Genomic DNA, 21,792 nt, shown 5'->3' on the forward strand with positions numbered 1-21,792 from the left:
TTAATATTTCCTCATTTGTTTTGTCAACATTCAAAATATTAATGAAAAATTTACTGGAAATACAATACTTCAGAACAGGTTGACCAGTTCGATAAAGGGAAATTCTTTGTAGAGCTCAAATGCCATTTGGTTTCTTCAGAGCTGTAAAGTCCCATTAGAGTTTAGACAGCCCACGGATGACAAACCTGATGAAGGAAAATAATCTCTGTCTTAACTGAATATCTTCATGCCTGTTTTCCATAAGGCGTCTTTGACCTCCTTGTTCCTGAGGCTGTAGATAATGGGGTTCAATATCAGAGTCACCACTGAGTAGAACAGAGAGAGTAACTTTTTCACATCTGGAGAGAAACTGGACTTAGGGCGCTTGTACATAATAAAGGCCATTCCGTAGAACAACATCACAATGATGAGGTGTGAGGAGCAAGTGGAGAAGGCTCTGAGCCTGCCTTTGGCAGACCTAATTTTAAGGATGGTTGAGATGATACAGGTGTAGGACACCAGGAGCAGCAACAATGGCAGAGTGAGGATGACAGCAGCACCCACAATGATCTGGATCTCAATCCAGTAGGTGGCCAGCACACCAGCTTCAGCAACATTGGATCCACAAAAAGGAAGTGTGAATATAAAGATTGTGTGCTCCAGGGTCACCAGAGTGCCACGGATCCGTGAGCCACCAGACAGCTGGATGCAAACCCTCTTATTCATGATGGCCATGTAGTGCAGTGGGTTGCATATGGCACAGTAGCGGTCATAGGCCTTAGCAACTATGAGGAAGCACTCTGTTCCACCAAAGAATAGAAAGAAATACAACAACCAGCAAAGGAGATGGTTTTGTCTTCTGAGAGGAGATTGGCCAGCATCTTGGGCAGAGTGACTGAGGTGTAGCAGATCTCCAGGAAGGACAAGTTCCTGAGAAAGAAATACATGGGGATGTGAAGGGCCGGATCCATACTTATGTCAACAATTACGAGGATGTTGCCCAGAACTGTAATGATGTATATGCATAGAAACACCACAAACAGAATGATATACCCATCTGCGTGGTTAGAGAAGCAAAGTATGACAAACTCAGTCACAGAGGTCTTATTTCTCATTTTCTTGGTCAACATAGCTCATCCTGAGAAATAAAAAGAAAAACTACATATTAGTTTGGTACTATTTATCTATTTATCTATTAATCTATGTTCTTTCACCTAACTCTCCATGGAACCATACCTCTGCCTGTCTGATATGAATCAGGATTGACATCATTTTGGACCAATATCTTATCACAACACAGTAAATCCAGAATAACTTTGCTGAAGTCAATGGTTTCCATTCTTCTCTCAGTATCCCTGGCTTTATATTGGTGTATGTTAATAAACTCAGTGGAAATGCACCTGTTCTATACTAGCATCAGAGGAAAAATACTTGAATCAGTGATGTTATAATTATATGAAACAGAGGTACAACTAGAATCAGGTTCAATGGAGTTACACTGGAGTAAGTAATTTCAAAATATGCACTCAAGTCTCTTGGAGCATGTATGTTAAAATAATATTTCACCATTTTTTTTATTCTCAACAGGAATGTGGCACAACCTGGGAAGCTACGCCAATATACTTCAACTGAGCATATGGACTGCTTTATCATAATTTCACTGCACGGCAATTCCAACTCTTGATATGAAAAGCATGTGTGGGGGCTATGCTATTCACTGTGCTACTCTATGGCATATAGATAGATAGATATACACATACTCTAATGACCTGTTTCTCCTCTCTTCTGCACTAAACTGATAACAGTCCATTGACTTCAGTGCCAGTAATCCTGCTCTCATTTACTGTCCCCTCTTTCTTCATCCCTCTACCTCTGTTTGTGCCCCATTTCATCTACCCTTTAACCTTCCTAAACATATCCTAAAACTTTACTAATCCTCTTCATTTCACCAATTCTACTCTTACTTCAGAAAGTAAGGGTGCTCACGCTGAGTCAGACCAATGGTCCATCTAGCCCAATATCTTGTATTCTGACAGTGGACGGTGCAAGATGATTCAGAAGGGGTGAACAAGTAGAGAGCCATTAATGAGTGATCCATCCCCTCTCATCCAGTCCTGGCTTCTAATAGTTAGAAACTTAGGGACATCCAGAGCATGGGGTTGTGTCCTTGGCTTTCTTCAAAAATAGCTATTGATGAACGTATCCTCCATGAATTTATCTAATTCTTTTTTTAACCCAGTTATACTTTTGGTCTTCACAACATCCCTGGCAACGAGTTCTGCACGATCGCTGTGTACATATGAAAAAATAATTCCTTATGCTTGTCTTAAACCTGCTACCTATTAATTCCATTGAGTTACCCCTGGTTTGTGTGTTATGCAAAGGAATAAATAAGATTTCCCTTTTCATTTTCTCCACACCATTCATGATTTTATAGAAGTCTAACATTTCCGCCCTTAGTTGTCCCTTTTCTATGCTTAATTACAGTACGATAAATTAAGAGTAGCTTCACTGGAGCTAAATGAGTTGCAGTAACATTACATTATGGTAAGGAAGATGAGAACACGTCTCTCCCTGTGTAAACCATCTAGATCATGACTGTAAAAAGTATTGTCCTCTTGAATGTGTATATATAAGGGAATCCATTTTTACTGAGTGCAATTTTAAATTTTGTTTTATTTTAGTTATATTTGAGACCTGCTTCTCACCAAAATTGCACCCTGAGTCTTCACCAAAAGTCCAATAATGAATTATTACTGAATAAATATTTTGACAGTCTTCTAAATCTCTTTATCAAATGACAGTTATTTAGAGCATGGTTCTCCGCTCTCTTATCCCTGAGAAACTCACAGCAATTAATGCAATTACACCAGTAAAAAACAGGAGGAAAGCTGTGGTAGCTAAACGTCTACCCTATGAGATCATCTTCTGATGTACACAGTCATTTCATTGAAGTCCACATGGTTCCATCAGTGTAAACTCAATGAAGTGAGATCAGAGTTGAGGAATTAATTTCCTTTTTCATATTATTAACTACATTTGCTCAAAAAGCAGAATTTATGTCCCACGGTAAATACTAAGATTTCAAAATTTCATTTAATCACAAACCAGGATGAAAAGGCAAAAATCTCTGATTTTATTTTACAAAATTATATGTTCCAAAAATATTGCGTTGGAATCTTATGAATACATGATGAAATGTTTCATTTCTATCATCTAACAATATTTCATTTTGGTACGTCTTAATAATATCTTCCCATGCAATCATTTTGAATTGAATAGAATAGCCAAAATTTTCTGATAATGTCCTATCCAAATTTAGACAGAATCAATATGTTGCAATGTAAAAGGTTTTGATTTAATCAAATCAGAATTTTCTGGTGGAAAACTGTTCTGCTGGAATCTTGTCCACCAGCTCTACTATTACCTGTGTCATAAATATAAAGGGAAGGGTAAACCCCTTTAAAATCCCTCCTGGCCAGAGGAAAAATCCTCTCACCTGTAAAGGGTTAAGAAGCTAAAGGTAATCTCGCTGGCACCTGACCAAAATGACCAATGAGGAGATGTCAAGGTTCCTTCCCCACTCTGAACTCTAGGGTATAGATGTGGGGACCTGCATGAAAACTTCCTAAGCTTACTTTTACCAGCTTAGGTTAAAACTTCCCCAAGGTACAAACTATTTTACCCTTTGCCCCTGGACTTCCACTGCCACCACCAAACTTTATCTGGGTTCCTGAAACAACGTAGTTTGGAAACGTCTTTCCCCCCAAAATCCTCCCAACCCTTGCACCCCATTTCCTGGGGAAGGTTTGGTAAAAATCCTCACCAATTTGCATAGGTGACCACTGGCCCAAACCCTTGGATCTTAAAACAATGAAAAAGCATTCAGTTTCCTTACAAGAAGACTTTTAATAGAAGTAAAAAAGAATCATCTCTGTAAAATCAGGGTGGTAAATACCTTACAGGGTAATTAGATTCAAAACATAGAGAATCCCTCTAGGCAAAACCTTAAGTTACAAAAAAGACACACAGACAGGAATAGTCATTCTATTTAGCACAGCTATTTTCTCAGCCATTTAAAGAAATCATAATCTAACACATACCTAGCTAGATTACTTACTAAGTTCTAAGACTCCATTCCTGTCCTGTCTCCGGCAAAAGCATTACACAGACACAGACCCCTTGTTTTTCTCCCTCCTCCCAGCTTTTGAAAATATCTTGTCTCCTCATTGGTCATTTTGGTCAGGTGCCAGCGAGATTACCTTTAGCTTCTTAACCCTTTACAGGTGAGAGGATTTTTCCTCTGGCCAGGAGGGATTTTAAAGGGGTTTACCCTTCCCTTTATATTTATGACAGGAGACAAGATACTTTCAAAGCTGGAGAGGGGGGAAACAAAGGGTTCTCTCTGTCTCTGTGATGCTTGTGCCAGGACCAGAGCAGGAATGCAGGTCAGAACTCCTGTAAAAAGTCAGTAAGCAATCTAGTTAGATATGCGTTAGATTCTGTTTTGTTTAAATGGCTGAGAAAATAAGTTGTGCTGAATGGAATGTAGATTCCTGTTTTTGTGTCTTTTTGTAATTTAAGGTTTAGCCTACAGGGATTCTCTATGTTTTGAATCTGACTACCCTGTAAGATATTTACCATCCTGATTTTACAGAGGTGATTCTTTTGCTTTTTCTTCAGTTAAAATTCTTCTTTTAAGAACCTGATTGCTTTTTCCTTGTTCTGAAGATCCAAGGGTTTGGGTCTGTGTTCACCTATGCAAATTGGTGAGGATTTTTATCGAGCCTTCCCCAGGAAAGGGGGTGTAGGACTTGGGGGGATTTTGGGGGGGAAAGATGTTTCCAAGTGGGCTTTTTCCCTGTTATATTTGTTGGACGCTTGGTGGTGGCAGCAATAAAGTCCAGGGACAAAAGCTAAAATAGTGTGTACCTTGGGGAAGTTTTAACCTAAGCTGGTAAAAATAAGCGTGGGGCGGGTTTCATGCAGGTCCCCACATCTGTACCCTAGAGTTCAGAGTGGGGAAGGAACCTTGACAACCTGCAATACAGTCACTTGTGATTTTGCACTAGTTTAATATTTGTGCTTGAAACTTTAAAACAGAGCGCATTTCAGCTCAAGAAATAATAGGAATTTAAGGAGACTTATCTAGATTCAGCACATTTAGAAGAATCCAAAGGAAATATAGTCAGAACAAGAAATTTCTTACCTCCTCCATAGCCCACATTCATCTCCTTTCTGTGATCAACAACAAATTCAGTATCAGAAGGAATGGGAAAATTCAACAGCTTCTTTAGAAACCCTGTGGACCTGGTCTTTGATTCATCTCAAATGCCCCATTATATGAAGCCATATCATAGCTATTCATGCAGGTAGGGAATAATAGTTCACATTCTTTTTGAGATATCTGAAATTCCTTTGAAAGTATATTTTGACATTAATTGCAAAGTGCTAAAAATTTGAAATACTTCTACTGAAGGTGAAAAAATAATAGCAAAATGTTTTCAAGCTCCTCCACCCAATATATGCTTTTCTCTTTGACTTTAGGGAAGATAAATCTTTGAGGATTTAGAAAATTTCAATCAACTCTAATTTAAATATGGGAGATTTTCCTACAAAATATAGATATACTGGAATTAGAACAGGTCAAAAAATGTGAAGAGGAAGCGGTGTAATTTTCTTTTCTTTTCCAAATAGTCACAGATTTTTAGACCAGAAGGGGATTGAAAAAAAAAACCTCATTTCTTTTGCTGAAATTAATAATTTTAATTACAAAAATTAATTGAAATACAAACTTCAAAAAAAGTTCTCCAGCACTACATTTGATTAGATAAATTTCTTTATAACGCTGAAATGTTTCTTGGTTTCTTCCATGCTGTAAAGTTTCTTGAGAGGTGAGATATTCCCCAGGGGATAATCCAGTTGAAGGGAAATTGTCTATTTTTCTGGATGAAATATCTTCATCCCTGTTTTCCTCAAAGCACCTTTCATCTCCTTGTTCCTGAGGCTGTAGATAATGGGGTTCAAGATCGGAGTCACCACTGAGTAGAACAGAGAGAGTAACTTGTTCACATCTGGAGAGAAGCTGGACTTGGGGCGTACGTACATGACAAGGGCTGTCCCATAGAACATTGTCACCACAATGAGGTGTGAGGAGCAGGTGGAGAAGGCTCTGCGCCTGCCTTCAGTGGACCTAATTTTAAGGATGGTGGAGATGATACAGATGTAGGACACCAGGATCAGCATGAAAGGCATCATGAGGACGAAGGCAGCACCCAAAATGATCAGGATCTCGATCCAAGAGGTGTCCCCGCACACCAGCTTCAACACCGGCTGGATCTCACAAAAGAAGTGATTGATTACATTGGAACCACAAAAAGGAAGTGTGAAGACAAAAGTTGTGTGCCCCATGGCTGCCAAGGTGCCACAGATATATGAGCCACCTGTCAGCTGGATGCAAACCCTCTTATTCATGATGGCAGTGTAATGTAGTGGGTTGCATATAGCACTGTAGCGATCATATGCCATAGAAGCAAGCAGGAAGCATTCAGTAACACCGAAGAATAGAAAGAAATACATCTGTATAGCACAGCTGGCAAAGGGCATGGTTTTACTCTCTGAGACCAGGTTGGCCAGTATCTTGGGTAGAGTGACTGATGTGTAACAGATCTCCAGGAAAGACAAGGTCCTGAGGAAGAAATACATAGGAATGTGAAGAACAGGATCCACACTTATGATGATAATGATGACAATGTTGCCCAGCACTGTGATGATGTAGATACATAGAAATACCAAGAATAAAACAGGATTCATGTCTGGATGATCAGAGAAGCCCAGTATGACAAACTCAGTCATAGAGGTGTTTTTTCTCATTTTCTTCTTCAGTATAATTCAACTTGAGACTTGAAAAGAAAAACTACATATTAGTTTGGTACTTTAAATCAAGTCAAACTGACATCTAATCTAATTGATCTATCTATCATGACTTTTCCCCTATCTCTCCACACATACATCCCTCTGTCTAATATGAATCAGGACCAACACTATTTTGTTCCAATTCTCCTGTCACAACACTGTCAATCCAGAGTAACTTCAATAAGGCTGATGGTTCACATTCTCCTCTCAGTCACAACAGCTTTACATTGGTGTATGTTCCTAACCTCAGTGTAAATGCACCTTTTTACTAGCATCAAAGGAAAAAAACTTTGACTGATAAAATTGTACTTGTGTAAACCACGAGTGTGATCTGAAGTGCCTTCAATGGATTTACTCTGGTGGAACTAACATCAAAATCTGCTTTCAAGTCTTTTGGAGCATGTATGTTAAAATAACATATGACCCCTTAGCAGATTTTGTCCTGGCATGTGGCACAATCAGGGAAGCTAGGCCAATATACATCAGCTGAGAACACAGACTTTGTTTATCATAATTTCACTGCATGATTATGTTATGCACTGTGCTAGAGAGATGGCTTGCTTCTCATCTCCTTTCCATGAGGTTGGCAACAGTCCATTGACTTCAGTGCCCTTAATCCTGATCTCATTCACTTTTTCCCTTCATCGTTCATGCCTGCACCTCTGCTTTTGCTTCTCTTTATCTACCCATGAACCTTTCCCTGTTTCGCACATTCTAAACCTTTTGCAATCCCTTTCTTTTCCACCAATTGTCCTTTTACTGATACTACGACTAAAATTAGGAGTAGCTTCACCGGACCCAAGTGGGTTGCACAAATATTACAGTATGGTAAGGAAGATTAGGGTCCATGTTTCGCTATATGGATACATCTATACTGCACAGTACTTATGGAGGCATACAGGGTATGACTGAAAGTGAGAACAGGCGTTCGCATGGCACTGTTGTAGCCGGCATTGCAAGCCGGCAAGTGCCAGATGGGCTAAAGATTCTTATGTCCCTTCATGCTTCAACCACCATTCCAGATGACATGTGTTCATGCTGATGAGGGGTTCTGCTCAATAACGATCCAAAGGGATCCAGGGATGAGTACAAAAATATTGCTCGGGCTTGCAGGAGTGAAATCAGGAAGGCCAAATCACACCTGGAGTTGCAGCTAGCAAGAGATGTTAAGAGTAACAAGAAGGGTTTCTTCAGGGATGTTAGCAACAAGAAGAAAGTCAAGGAAAGTGTGGGCCCCTTCCTGAATGAGGGACGCAACCTCATGACAGAGGATGTGGAAAAAGCTAATGTACTCAATGCTTTTTTTGCCTCTGTCTTCACGAACAAGGTTAGCTCCCAGACTACTGCAGTGGGCAGCACAGCATGGGGAGAAGGTGACCAGCCCTCTGTGAAGAAAGAAGTGGTTGGGTACTATTTAGAAAAGCTGGACAAGCACAAGTCCATGGGGCCGGATGCGCTGCATCCGAGAGTGCTAAAGGAGTTGGTGGATTTGATTGCAGAGCCATTGGCCATTATCTTTGAAAACTCATGGCGATCGGGGGAAGTCCCGGATGACTGGGAAAAAGCTAATATAGTGCCCATCTTTAAAAAGGGAAGAAGGAGGATCCTGGGAACTACAGGCCTGTCAGCCTCACCTCAGTCCCTGGAAAAATCAAGGAGCAGGGCCTCAAGGAATCAATTCTGAAGCACTTAGAGGAGAGGAAAGTGATCAGGAACAGTCAGCATGGATTCACCAAGGGCAAGTCATGCCTGACTAATCTAATTGCCTTCTATGACAAGATAACTGGCTCTGTGGATGAAGGGAAAGCAGTGGACGTGTTGTTCCTTGACTTTAGCAAAGCTTTTGACACGGTCTTCCACAGTATTCTTGCCAGCAAGTTAAAGAAGTATGGGCTGGATGAATGGACTATAAGGTGGATGGAAAGCTGGCTAGATTGTCGGGCTCAACGGGTAGTGATCAATGGCTCCATGTCTAGTTGGCAGCCGGTATCAAGTGGAGTGCCCCAAGGGTCGGTCCTGGGGCCGGTTTTGTTCAATATCTTCATAAATGATCTGGAGGATGGTGTGGATTGCACCCTCAGCAAGTTTGCAGATGACACTAAACTGGGAGGAGTGGTAGATACGCTGGAGGGTAGGGATAGGATACAGAGGGACCTAGACAAATTGGAGGATTGGGCCATAAGAAATCTGATGAGGTTCAACAAGGACAAGTGCAGAGTCCTGCACTTAGGACAGAAGAATCCAATGCACTGCTACAGACTAGGGACCGAATGGCTAGGCAGCAGTTCTGCAGAAAAGGACCTAGGGGTTACAGTGGACGAAAAGTTGGATATGAGTCAACAGTGTGCCCTTGTTGCCAAGAAGGCCAATGGCATTTTGGGCTGAATAAGTAGGAGCATTGCCAGCAAATCGAGGGACGTGATCGTTCCCCTCTATTCGACATTGGTGAGGCCTCATCTGGAGTACTGTGTCCAGTTTTGGGCCCCACACTACAAGAAGGATGTGGAAAAATTGGAAAGAGTCCAGCGGAGGGCAACAAAAATGATTAGGGGCCTGGAACACATGACTTATGAGGAGAGGCTGAGGGAACTGGGGATGTTTAGTCTTCAGAAGAGAAGAATGAGGGGGGATTTGATAGCTGCTTTCAATTACCTGAAAGGGGGTTCCAAAGAGGATGGCTCTAGACAGTTCTCAGTGGTAGCAGATGACAGAACAAGGAGTAATGGTCTCAAGTTGCAGTGGGGGAGATTGAGGTTGGATATTAGGAAAATCTTTTTCACTAGGAGGGTGGTGAAACACTGGAATGCGTTACCTAGGGAGGTGGTAGAATCTCCTTCCCTAGAAGTTTTTAAGGTCCGGCTTGACAAAGCCCTGGCTGGGATGATTTAGTCGGAGATTGGTCCTGCTTTGAGCAGGGGGTTGGACTAGATGACCTCCTGAGGTCCCTTCCAACCGTGATATTCTATGATTCTATGATAAAGCAGTGCAGACCAACGCATATTCATTTTCATCATCTGAGTCAGATGTCACCAGCAGAAAGTTGATATTTTTTTTTTTGGTGGTTCGGGTTCTGTAGTTTGCCCATCGGAGTGTTGCTCTTTTAAGACCGCTGAAAGCATTCTCCACACCTCGTCCCTCTCAGATTTTGGAAGGCACTTCAGATTCTTAAACCTTGGGTCAAGTGCTGTATCTGTCCTTAGAAATCTCACATTGGTATCTTTGCATTTTGTTAAATCTGCTGTGAACGTGTTCTTAAAATGAACATGTGGTGGGTCATCATCTGAGATGGCTATAAAACGAAATATATATCAGAATGTGGGTAAAACAGAGTAGGAGTCATACAATTCTCCCCCAAGGAGTTCAGTCCCAAATTTCATTAACACATTTTTTTTAAGGACCATCATCAGCATGGAAGCATGTCCTCTGGAATGCTGGCTGAAGCATGAAGGGGCATATGAATGCTTAACATATCTGGCATGTAAATACCTTACAACGCCGGTTACAAAAATGCCATGCAAACACCTTTTCTCACTTTCAGGTGACATTGTAAATAAGAAGCAGTCAGCAATATCTCCTGTAAATGTAAACAAACTTGTTTGTCTTAGCAATTGGCTGAACAAGAAGTAGGACTGAGTGGACTTGTAGGCTCTAAAGTTTTACATTGTTTTGTTTTTGAGTGCAGTTATGGAACAAAAAAAAATTGCATTTATAAGTTACACTTTCATAATAAAGAGATTGCACTTCAGTACTTGTATGAGGTGAATTGAAAAATACTATTTCTTTTATCATTTTTACAGTGCAAATATTTGTAATAAAAATAATAATATAAATTGAGCACTGTACACTTTGTATTCTGTGCTGTAATAGATATCAATATATTTGAAAATGTAGAAAAACATCCAGAAATATTTAATAAATTATAATGAGTATTCTATTTGTTTAACAGTGTGATTAATCATGATTAATTTTTCTAATAACAGTTAATTTTTTTAGTTAATCACATGAGTTAACTGCAATTAATCGACAGCCCTAATAACTACACACAGCAGTGTGATCACGGACTTCCTTTCACTGTGGCATAGAGATATACACATCGTCGTGTACCCTACCCCGTGCCACCAGTGAAGACAAAGCCTTGATGTAAGACCTCTAGTCATGCTTGGAAAGGGTTATTGTTCTCTTGAAAGTGTACCTTAAAAAGGAATCGGTATTACTGTTGGATTAAAATAGAAATCAATGTTCATTCTGATATAGAAGAGCATAGTGCAGAGCAGGACCTAAACTGAGCCTGACCATTGGAAAAAGATGTGGCATTTTGCAGCTAACACACCAAGGCTGCACTAATTGAAATAAATGCCTCTCTGTGAAACGTAAAAGGTCGGTGCTAATTGTACCAGCGCATCCCTAGACAAACAGTCTGTTCTCAGAAGTGATAAGAACTTTGTAAAAACATCTGTCCTCCAGAACATAACAAAAAGACTTGTTGGCTCTCACCCTTAGTACTCTTTATCTTCTTTGTTTTCTCTTCCTATGTAGCAAGTGGTATGGACAGATATATTGAGACCTGTCATGATTGTAGGAGGGTTATGTTAAAGGAAGGATAGGTAATAAAATGGAGATGTAATAGGAAGTATGTTAAGTGAAATAGAGGGCGAATGTGAATGTATGTTTGGCTTGGATGGATGATAAAAGCTTTGAAGTGCCAGTTTGAAAAGTACAACTCCCAATATCACTTGTCTAAAGAATGTATGGAGTGAAATGACCGGGTGACCCTGAGGGCAAACTGGAATCCACACTCCACCCCCAAACACTCCAAGGGTGAAGATGGGAATGAAGAACCGAAGAATGAGATAACACCAAGCTGTCACAGATGTACCATGTGCTGATTAAACATCACTTCAAATGAGGGAATGGTGATTGATTATCACTTCAAAAGTAAAAGCAGCGTGATGAAGCAGATTCCATAGACTGGTATAGTTGTGAATTCCTATAAAAACAGAACCTAAAAACTGAGAACTTTGAGTCTGGTTCTGCAACCACCCTCCAGGAGGATTGGATGTGCATCTGACACGGCTCCAACCTCGTGTCCAGGCTACCTGGCCAGTGACTTGGCACCAGCAACTCCTCGGCTGGTAACTATAACAACCTTGCAGAACTTGTGTGTGCATGTGTGAGTGAATGGAATGTTATAGCTGTAGCTGACTGCTTACTCTGGTCCTTTCTGTATTCACAATAAACGTGGCATTTTGCCGTATCCCCTTTAATAAGATCCTACTGGTCTTTATTTTATTGGTATAACATTACTGAGTGAAGTTTTTATTTTAATTTTATTTGATTTTATCTTATCATCTGTATGAGACCTACTCTTCACTGAAATGTAACGTCCTTATGCTCCTTTGAAAGTCCCAAACTGAACTGAATAAATATTTTGAGAGTCTCCCAAATGCCTTTGTCAATCAACAATTATTTAGGGCATGTTTCTCCTGTCTATAAATGGAGGAAAATCATGAATAGGTACTGATACCACAGTTTCTCCTAGGGTGACTCACTCAAATTGATGCAGTTACACCAGTGAAAAACAGGAGTGAAGACATGGTAGCTCTACATCTATCCCATCAGATCTTCTTCTGATGTCTTGTGGTTCCATTAGTGGAAAACCAAGGAAAATGAGATCAGAATCAAGCAATTCATCTGCCTGTTTCAGAGTATTAAGTATATTTGGTCAAAAAATTGAATTTATGACCCATGGTAAATGCTGAGTTTTCAAAATTTCATTAAATCTCAAATCAGGACGAAAGGCAAATGCTCAGATTTTTTTATGAGGAATGATATAGTCAAAAATATTTTCTTTGAACCTTATAAGCATGTGTTAGCATGTTTCATTTCAATAATGTAAAAATGTTTCATTTTAATAAGGTCAAATAATATCTTTCAGTGCTATCATTTTGATTAGAAAAGAATAGAACAGACAAAACATCTTGATAATGATATTTCAAAATGTAGATAAAATTAATACATTCCCATGTAAAAGGCTTTGATTCCATCCAACCAGAATTATCTGATGGAAAATTGTTGAGTTGGAATATTTTCACACAGTTCTACAATTAACTGCACTAGAGTTAACCAGTGTTTACGTTAAATGGGATTGAACTCAGGGCTTTAAAACAGAGCACATTTCAATTCAAGAAATAATAGGGATTTCACAAGACTCATCTAGGTTGAGCTCACTTAGAAGAATCCAAAGGAAATATACATAATTCTAGACAAATCAAGGAATTTCTCACCTGGTCTGTATCCCACATTCATGTCTTCTCTATGGTTACCAAAGAATTCTGTCACAGGTGGAACTGGAATATTTAACAGCTTCTTTAGAAGCCCCAGGGATCTGAGCTTTGATACACCTCAGATGCCTCATTATATAAAGTGATAACATAATTATAAAGGGAATACTGTACTTTTTCTCCTCTTGAAATCAGTGCCAAACATCTAATGATTTCAACAGAGTAGAATATGGCATTGAATGTTTTGCATCTTTGGGACAGGCATCCAGCTGGTGCCTTAGCTCCTAAATCCCATGGACACATTTCCAAATTCCACCTCTCATAACCAAACAAGGACCTCAGTGTTTGGTTCAAATGCAGGATGCCTCCAGCAAAATGCCACTGAGTATATGCAATTCCCACCCAAGGACGATGGCAGAATGCTGGCATCGCACCACAATTAATGGGCTGAGCCAGTGCTGCTTTCAACAGATGACAATTTCACAAGGGCAGAGGGAAGATTCTTAAAAACAATAAATTGTTCCTTCATCTGCAGAAGCCCCATTATTTTCAATGTGAATAAGACTGGCAAAACCTGCTCCTAACTAATCAAGGGTGAAATTTGCTAATCAAGCTAATCTAAATAATGTTCTAAACACCTTTTTGATTTACAAGTTAAGTACCATTTTTGAAAGTGACTTAGGCAGCCAGGCCCACATTTATTGAGGTATGTATGTTCTTAATTCCCATTGAGTTGACTCAGAATTAGGCACCTGAATTACCTGAATACTTTGAAAATCTGGCATTTAATGCAAGTCAATGGGAACATGGAAACATTGCCCCACGACTCATATCCTCATTGTGAGAATATAGAATATCAGGGTTGGAAGGGACCTCAGGAGGTCATCTAGTCCAACCCCCTGCTCAAAGCAGGACCGATCCCCAACTAAATCATCCCAGCCAGGGCTTTGTCAAGCCGGACCTTAAAAACTTCTAGGGAAGGAGATTCCACCACCTCCCTAGGTAACGCATTCCAGTGTTTCACCACCCTCCTAGTGAAAAAGTTTTTCCTAATATCCAACCTCAATCTCCCCCACTGCAACTTGAGACCATTACTCCTTGTTCTGTCATCTGCTACCACTGAGAACAGCCTAGAGCCATCCTCTTTGAAACCCCCGTTCAGGTAGTTGAAAGCAGCTATCAAATCCCCCCTAATTCTTCTCTTCTGAAGACTAAACATCCCCAGTTCCCTCAGCCTCTCCTCATAACTCATGTGTTCCAGTCCCCTAATCATTTTTGTTGCCCTCCGCTGGACTCTTTCCAATTTTTCCACATCCTTCTTGTAGTGTGGGGCCCAAAACTGGACACAGTACTCCAGATGAGGCCTCACCAATGTCGAATAGAGGGGAACGATCACGTCCCTCGATCTGCTGGCAATGCCCCTACTTATACAGCCCAAAATGCCATTGGCCTTCTTGGCAACAAGGGCACACTGTTGACTCATATCCAACTTTTCGTCCACTGTAACCCCTAGGTCCTTTTCTGCAGAACTGCTGCCTAGCCATTCGGTCCCTAGTCTGTAGCGGTGCATGGGATTCTTCCACCCTAAGTGCAGGACTCTGCACTTGTCCTTGTTGAACCTCATCAGATTTCTTTTGGCCCAATCCTCCAATTTGTCTAGGTCCCTCTGTATCCTATCCCTACCCTCCAGCGTATCTACCACTCCTCCCAGTTTAGTGTCATCTGCAAACTTGCTGAGGGTGCAATCCACACCATCCTCCAGATCATTTATGAAGATATTGAACAAAACCGGCCCCAGGACCGACCCCTGGGGCACTCCACTTGATACCGGCTGCCAACTAGACATGGAGCCATTGATCACTACCCGTTGAGCCCGACAATCTAGCCAGCTTTCCATCCACCTTATAGTCCATTCATCCAGCCCATACTTCTTTAACTTGAGGAAGAATTAGGGTTAGATTCACAAAGGTAGTTAAATGCCTAAGCCCTAGGTACCTTGTTGTAAGGCTCTGGGCGTGAGAACAGCAGCCTCTCTTTACGCCAATGGATTCAAAGATTCCAAGAACATAAGGGACCATTGTGATGATCGAGTCCGACCTTCTGTATGACACGGTCCACAGAACTTCCCCAAAATAATTCATAGAACTGATCTTTTTGAAACACATAGAACCTTGATTTAAAAATTGTCAGTGAGGGACAATCCACTATGACCCTTGGTTAATTGTTCCAGTGGGTAATTGCCTCCTCCATTAAAAATGTTACACCTTACTTCTGGTCTGAATTTATCTTATTGCAAATTCTAGTTATCGGATAATGTAAGAACTTTTGGTTCTAGTCTGAAGAGCCCATCATTATATATGTGTTCCTCATGTAGATACTTGTACACTGCAATTGAGTCACCCCTTAATTTTCTCTTTCTAAAGCTAAACAGATTGAGCTCATTTAGTCTATCACTATAAGGCAGGCTTTTCTAATCCTTTAATCATTTTCATGGCTCTTCTCTGAAACCTCTCAAATTTATCAATAGAATTGTGGACAGAAGAACTAGACAGTATTTCAGCAGTGGTGACAACAGTAGCAAATACTGTGGTGAAATAACCTCTCTCCTCCTCTCAAGATTCCACTGTTTATACATCACAGGAAGGAATTAGTTCTTTTGGCCAAAGTGTCATACCAGGAGCTCATTCTGTACCCAGAAAGATAATGGAGCAAATAACTAAGCAATCAATTTGCAAACACCTAGAATATAATAAGGTGATAAATCATAGAATCATAGAATATCAGGGTTGGAAGAGACCCCAGAAGGTCATCTAGTCCAACCCCCTGCTCAAAGCAGGACCAATTCCCAGTTAAATCATCCCAGCCAGGGCTTTGTCAAGCCTGACCTTAAAAACCTCTAAGGAAGGAGATTCTACCACCTCCCTAGGTAACGCATTCCAGTGTTTCACCACCCTCTTAGTGAAAAAGTTTTTCCTAATATCCAATCTAAACCTCCCCCATTGCAACTTGAGACCATTACTCCTCGTTCTGTCATCTGCTACCAATGAGAACAGTCTAGAGCCATCCTCTTTGGAACCCCCTTTCAGGTACTTGAAAGCAGCTATCAAATCCCCCCTCATTCTTCTCTTCTGCAGACTAAACAATCCCAGCTCCCTCAGCCTCTCCTCATAAGTCATGTGCTCTAGACCCCTAATCATTTTTGTTGCCCTTCGCTGGACTCTCTCCAATTTATCCACATCCTTCTTGTAGTGTGGGGCCCAAAACTGGACACAGTACTCCAGATGAGGCCTCACCAGTGTCGAATAGAGGGGAACGATCACATCCCTCGATCTGCTCGCTATGCCCCTACTTATACATCCCAAAATGCCATTGGCCTTCTTGGCAACAAGGGCACACTGTTGACTCATATCCAGCTTCTCGTCCACTGTCACCCCTAGGTCCTTTTCCGCAGAACTGCTGCCTAGCCATTCGGTCCCTAGTCTGTAGCGGTGCATTGGATTCTTCCATCCTAAGTGCAGGACCCTGCACTTATCCTTATTGAACCTCATCAGATTTCTTTTGGCCCAATCCTCCAATTTGTCTAGGGCCTTCTGTATCCTATCCCTCCCCTCCAGCGTATCTACCACTCCTCCCAGTTTAGTATCATCTGCAAATTTGCTGAGAGTGCAATCCACACCATCCTCCAGATCATTTATGAAGATATTGAACAAAACCGGCAAAAATAACAGTCAGCATGGATTTGTCAAGAACAAATCATGTCAAACCAACCTGATGGCTTTCTTTGACAGGGTAACAAGCCTTGTGGATAGGGGGAAACTGTTAGGTGTGGTATATCTTGTCTTTTGTTTTTTGAGTAAGGCTTTTGATACTGTCTCACATGACTTTCTCATAAACAAACTAGGGAAATACAACCTAGATAGAGCTACTATAAGGTGGGTGCATAACTGGTTGGAAAATCATTCCCAGGTAGTGGTTATACATGGTTCACAGTCAAAACAAGTGGAAGGACATAACGAGTGGGGTCCCGCAGGAATCTGTTCTGGGTCCGGTTCATCAGTGATTTAGTTAATGACATAGAGAGTACACTTATAAAATTTGGGGGTGATACCACGCTGGAAGGGGTTTCAAGTGCTTTGGAGGATAGGATTAACATTCAAAATGATCTGGACAAACTGGAGAAATGGTCTGAAGTAAATAGGATGTAATTCAATAAGGACAAATGCAAAGTACTCCACTTAGGAAGGAACAATCACTTGCACACATACAAAATGGGAAATGGCTGCCTAGGAAGGGGTACTGCGGAAAGGGGTCTGGATCACATAGTGATCACAAGCTAAATATGAGTCAACAGTGTAATGCTGGTGCAAAGAAAGCAAACATCATTGCTGGCATCGCTAAAACACACTGAATATGAAACACATTCCAGCAGGCCACCACAAGAACACCCCAACCTAGAACACGATAAAATGGTTTGACTGAGGTGATGAATAGGGATATGTTGTCTGAAACATCAGGAGAAAGGTACAATAGGAGATAATAAACATGTCATGAAACATGTAACGTGGTATGTAAGTTGTTTATCCCAGATTGCTTGTCTCAGTCTATAAATGTTGGGATGCCTCACCTTAACTCTTAGTCTGGCCTAGGTAGGAGTGGGAAGTCCTGCTGCTCACTGAGCTTGTCCATTGTAACGGGTGTACATGTGTTACTGTAACTGTAACCATTGAGCCAGGGCACTAGGACCAGACTTCGTTAACAATAAACCTGACCAAGCACCTTCACCACTGAACTGAGTCTGTGGACTTCTTGGGCAGTTTGATCACCATCTCCTGTACTGGCTAACAACCAACAACAACAAGTAGAAAGGATTTGCACATGTATTTCCTACCTCTTAGGGCAGTGTCCTAACCACTGGGCTATGGGATGTTCTAACAGAGGTCCCCCTCAATCTCTCCAGCTACAGCTGTTTCATTTTTTTAATAAAAGCGTACATATTAATTGGGCCAGAGAGCATGTGAGGATGACCCTGCAGGGTGGTGGTTGGGGTACACCACTGGAAGGTGACAGCCCAAGGACCCAATTTCCCTGCTCTGATGACTCTTTAATTATCTATGTAAAGCAGAACTTCATTCAACAGGAGAGGCTGAGGGAACCCCCCAGCAGAATATCCCACAGCTCAATGGTTAAGGCACTCACCCGGGGGGGGGGGGGGAACCCCTCTACAAATACCTTCTCCTCATCAGACAGTTGGAGAACTGAACTGGGGGGGTCTCCCACCTCCCAGGTAAGTACCAAAGCCTCTAAGCTAAAAGTTATGAGGAAGCTGCTGTGGCACCCAACTCATCCTACATTGTTTCATGCAAGAAACCCCTCCAGAACCTACCTCCAGGAGACAGTTCCTGGCTGTAGACCCCAAGCAAAGATATGTGCTTAACTTCATCCTGGACCTAGGTGCTGCGTTCCTGCTGAGGGGCAGGGCTTAGCACACACCACTCTACTCAGCATCTCCTGTTAGCTAGTTTAGGCAGCTCCTCACTCACCATCCTGGCTTTTGTGGAACCTATTATCTGGTGCCTATATACCTCCACTCATTGAGTAGGGAACCTGAGCCCCTAACCCAGGCTTTGTGAATCTAAATGATTTTCTATGTACCTAAAAGTTAGGTTTTGTGAGAGGGAGAAAAACTCATCAAACTGGATGTAGCCTTTACTCACAATGAATTCCTGGGGGAAAAGACGCCGTGATTAATGATTTTGCATGTCCCAGGACCAGAGAATGACAAAAATGAATTGACCAGCAATAGAGGTTTCCTCTTAGACCTCAGGTGACCCATGTGCAATCTTATGATTAAGGACATTCTGGTCTAGTACTGAGATGTTGCTGAATTAGAAAAGATTGACAAATGAGAGAGAGTGATTGTTGACATTCTTTTTTAGATATCTGAAATTCCTTTGTAAGCGTTTTTTTGAAATTTAATGGAAAGTTCTAAATAATTGAACTAATCTACTGAGGGAGAAGAGAAAATTGCAAAACATTTTCAAGTTCCTCTACCCATTTCTGTCATTAACTTTTGGGAGGAGAAATATTTGGGAAACTCAGAAAATTTCAACCAACTCTAATTAAAATGGGGGGGGGCGGTTCTATGCAATGCAGATATACTTCAATTAGAACTGGTGAAACAATGGGAGAGGCAGCAGTGTAATTTCATTTTATTTTTTATTTGCATTTTTCATTTATTTTCTTTTGTTTTCTACAAGATTCACAGATGTATTTGTTGAAATTCAGAATCTTAATGACAAAATGTCATTGAAATACAAATTTCAGAAAAAGTAGACCAACACTACATTCGATGTGATAAATTGCTATGTAATGCTGAGCTGTCTCTCAGTCTCTTTAGCAACATAGAGTCTCTTGAGAGCTGAGATATTCCCCAGGGGATAATTCAGTTGGAGGAAAAATGTCTATTTTTGTGGATGGAATATTTTCATCCCTGTTTTCCTCAAGGCATCTTTCACCTCCTTGTTTCTGAGACTGTAGATGATGGGGTTTAAGATCGGAGTCACCACTGAGTAGAACAGAGAGAGTAACTTGTTCACATCTGGAGAGAAGCTGGACTTGGGGCGCACGTACATGATAAGGGCCGTCCCGTAGAACAAGGTCACCACAATGAGGTGTGAGGAGCAGGTGGAGAAGGCTCTGCGCCTGCCTTCGGCGGACTGCATTTTCAGGATGGTGGAGATGATACAGATGTAGGATACCAGGATCATCATGAAAGGCATCATGAGGACAAAGGCAGCAGCCACAATGATCTGGATCTCGTTCCAATAGGTGTCCCTACACACCAGCTTCAGCACCGGCTGGATCTCACAGAAGAAGTGGTTGATCACGTGGGACCCACAAAAAGGAAGTGTGAAGACAAAGGTTGTGTGTCCCAGGGCCACCAGGATGCCACAGATCCATGAGCTCAAAGCCAGCTGGATGCAAACCCTCTTGTCCATGATGGCCGTGTAGCGCAGAGGGTTGCATATGGCACTGTAGCGGTCATATGCCATAGATGCAAGGAGAAAGCACTCAGTAACAGCAAAGAATAGAAAGAAATACATCTGTACTGCACAGCCAACAAAGGATATGGTTTTGTCTTCTGAGAGGAGGTTGGCCAGCATCTTGGGCAGGGTGACCGAGGTGTAACAGACCTCCAGGAAGGACAAGTTCCTGAGGAAGAAATACATAGGCGTGTGAAGGGCTGGATCGACATTTATGATGATGATGATGAGGACGTTGCCCAGCACTGTGATGATGTAAATGCATAGAAACACCATGAAGAGAATGAGATTCGTGTCTGGGTGGTTAGAGAACCCCAGCAGGACAAATTTGGCCATGGAAGTGTCATTTCTCATCTCTTCTTCAGCATATTTTGTCTTAAGAATTAAAAAGAAAGACTACACATGAGTTTGATATATGATTTATGTAAAGTAAAATTGGCATCTATCTATCTATCTATCTATCTATCTATCTATCTATCTATCTATCTATCTATCTATCTTTTAGTCATGCCAGACTAATCTGGTCTCTTTCCTTTATAAATAACTGATTATTAGACAAGGAGACTGTGTTAAATTTAAAATGTCTGGATTTCAGCAAGGCACCTGAGGCAATAGCACATGGGAAATATTAATTAAATTGGAGAAGACTATGTTTAGTAGATAAGAAACTGGGTAAAGGGGAGACAGCAACAGGTTCTGATGAAAGGTGAACCGCTGGACTGGAATCAGGTTACTACTGGACTTTCTCAAGGATCAGTCTTTAGATTGATCTTATTTAATATTATCATTAGTGGCCTCGGCATGAAATTTCCTCATGGAAATTGTTCATGCAAATGCCTCATTGGTTCAGGAAATGCCTCATGGGAGGCATTGTTAATCCTGAGAAAAATCAGAATAATATACAGAAAGAAATGGATAACCTTGAGGGCCAGAGTAATGGAAATGGGATGAAATTTAATATTGTAAAGTGAAAGGTCATAGACTGAGAAGCCCATAACACAGACCTCTGATATAAACAGTGAGCTCATCAGCTGAAAGTGACACAGGAGAAGAAACTCCATGGTGTATTAGTAAAACACAGAATGAGTATGAACCAACAATGTGTCGTGTCTGTGAAAACAACATATGTGATTCTAAGATGTATCAGGTAAAGTATTTCTGCTAGATATAGGCAATTCTGAATGCCATCATACAAATCATTGTGAAAATCTCATCTGGAATACTGAGTACAATTCTGGTCACTCAAATTCAAGAAAGACTCATTCAAATGGGAAAAGTTGCAGAGAAGGGCTTCTAGGATGAGGAGGTAAATGGAGAACGTATCTTTCAAGAGAAGACTGAAAGAGGTTGGCTTGTTTAGCCTAAATCACGGCTGAGAGGGGGTCTGATTGCCCTCTACAAATACGTCAGGAGGGTAAATACCAGGGAGGGAGAAGAGCATTGGAAGCTAAAGGACAGTGTTGGCATAAAAACAAATGGAAATAAACTGGCCACAGATACATTTATGCTGGAAATTAAGAATGTTTGTAACCAGTGGAGAGTAACATTCTGGAAGCCTCCCAGTAGGAGTAATG

General features: G+C 41.2%; 2 protein-coding genes and 1 pseudogene across 2 annotated transcripts; all 3 read right to left on the reverse strand.

The window, feature by feature from the left end:
• Nucleotides 1–210: 210 nt before the first annotated feature.
• Nucleotides 211–1,109, reverse strand: LOC141997525 (olfactory receptor 10A7-like; annotated as a pseudogene).
• Nucleotides 1,110–5,916: 4,807 nt separating this feature from the next.
• LOC141997526 (olfactory receptor 10C1-like) lies at nt 5,917–6,852 on the reverse strand. Its single transcript, XM_074969900.1, has one exon. It carries the CDS (start codon nt 6,850–6,852, stop codon nt 5,917–5,919), a length of 936 nt encoding a protein of 311 aa, XP_074826001.1.
• Nucleotides 6,853–19,636: 12,784 nt separating this feature from the next.
• Nucleotides 19,637–20,572, reverse strand: LOC141997527 (olfactory receptor 10C1-like). The gene has a single exon (XM_074969901.1). The coding sequence runs from the start codon at nt 20,570–20,572 to the stop codon at nt 19,637–19,639; it is 936 nt and encodes a 311-aa protein (XP_074826002.1).
• Between the last annotated feature and the right edge of the window lie 1,220 nt (nt 20,573–21,792).

Source organism: Natator depressus, chromosome 13, assembly GCF_965152275.1.
Source record: "Natator depressus isolate rNatDep1 chromosome 13, rNatDep2.hap1, whole genome shotgun sequence".
NCBI classification, from domain to species: domain Eukaryota; kingdom Metazoa; phylum Chordata; order Testudines; family Cheloniidae; genus Natator; species Natator depressus.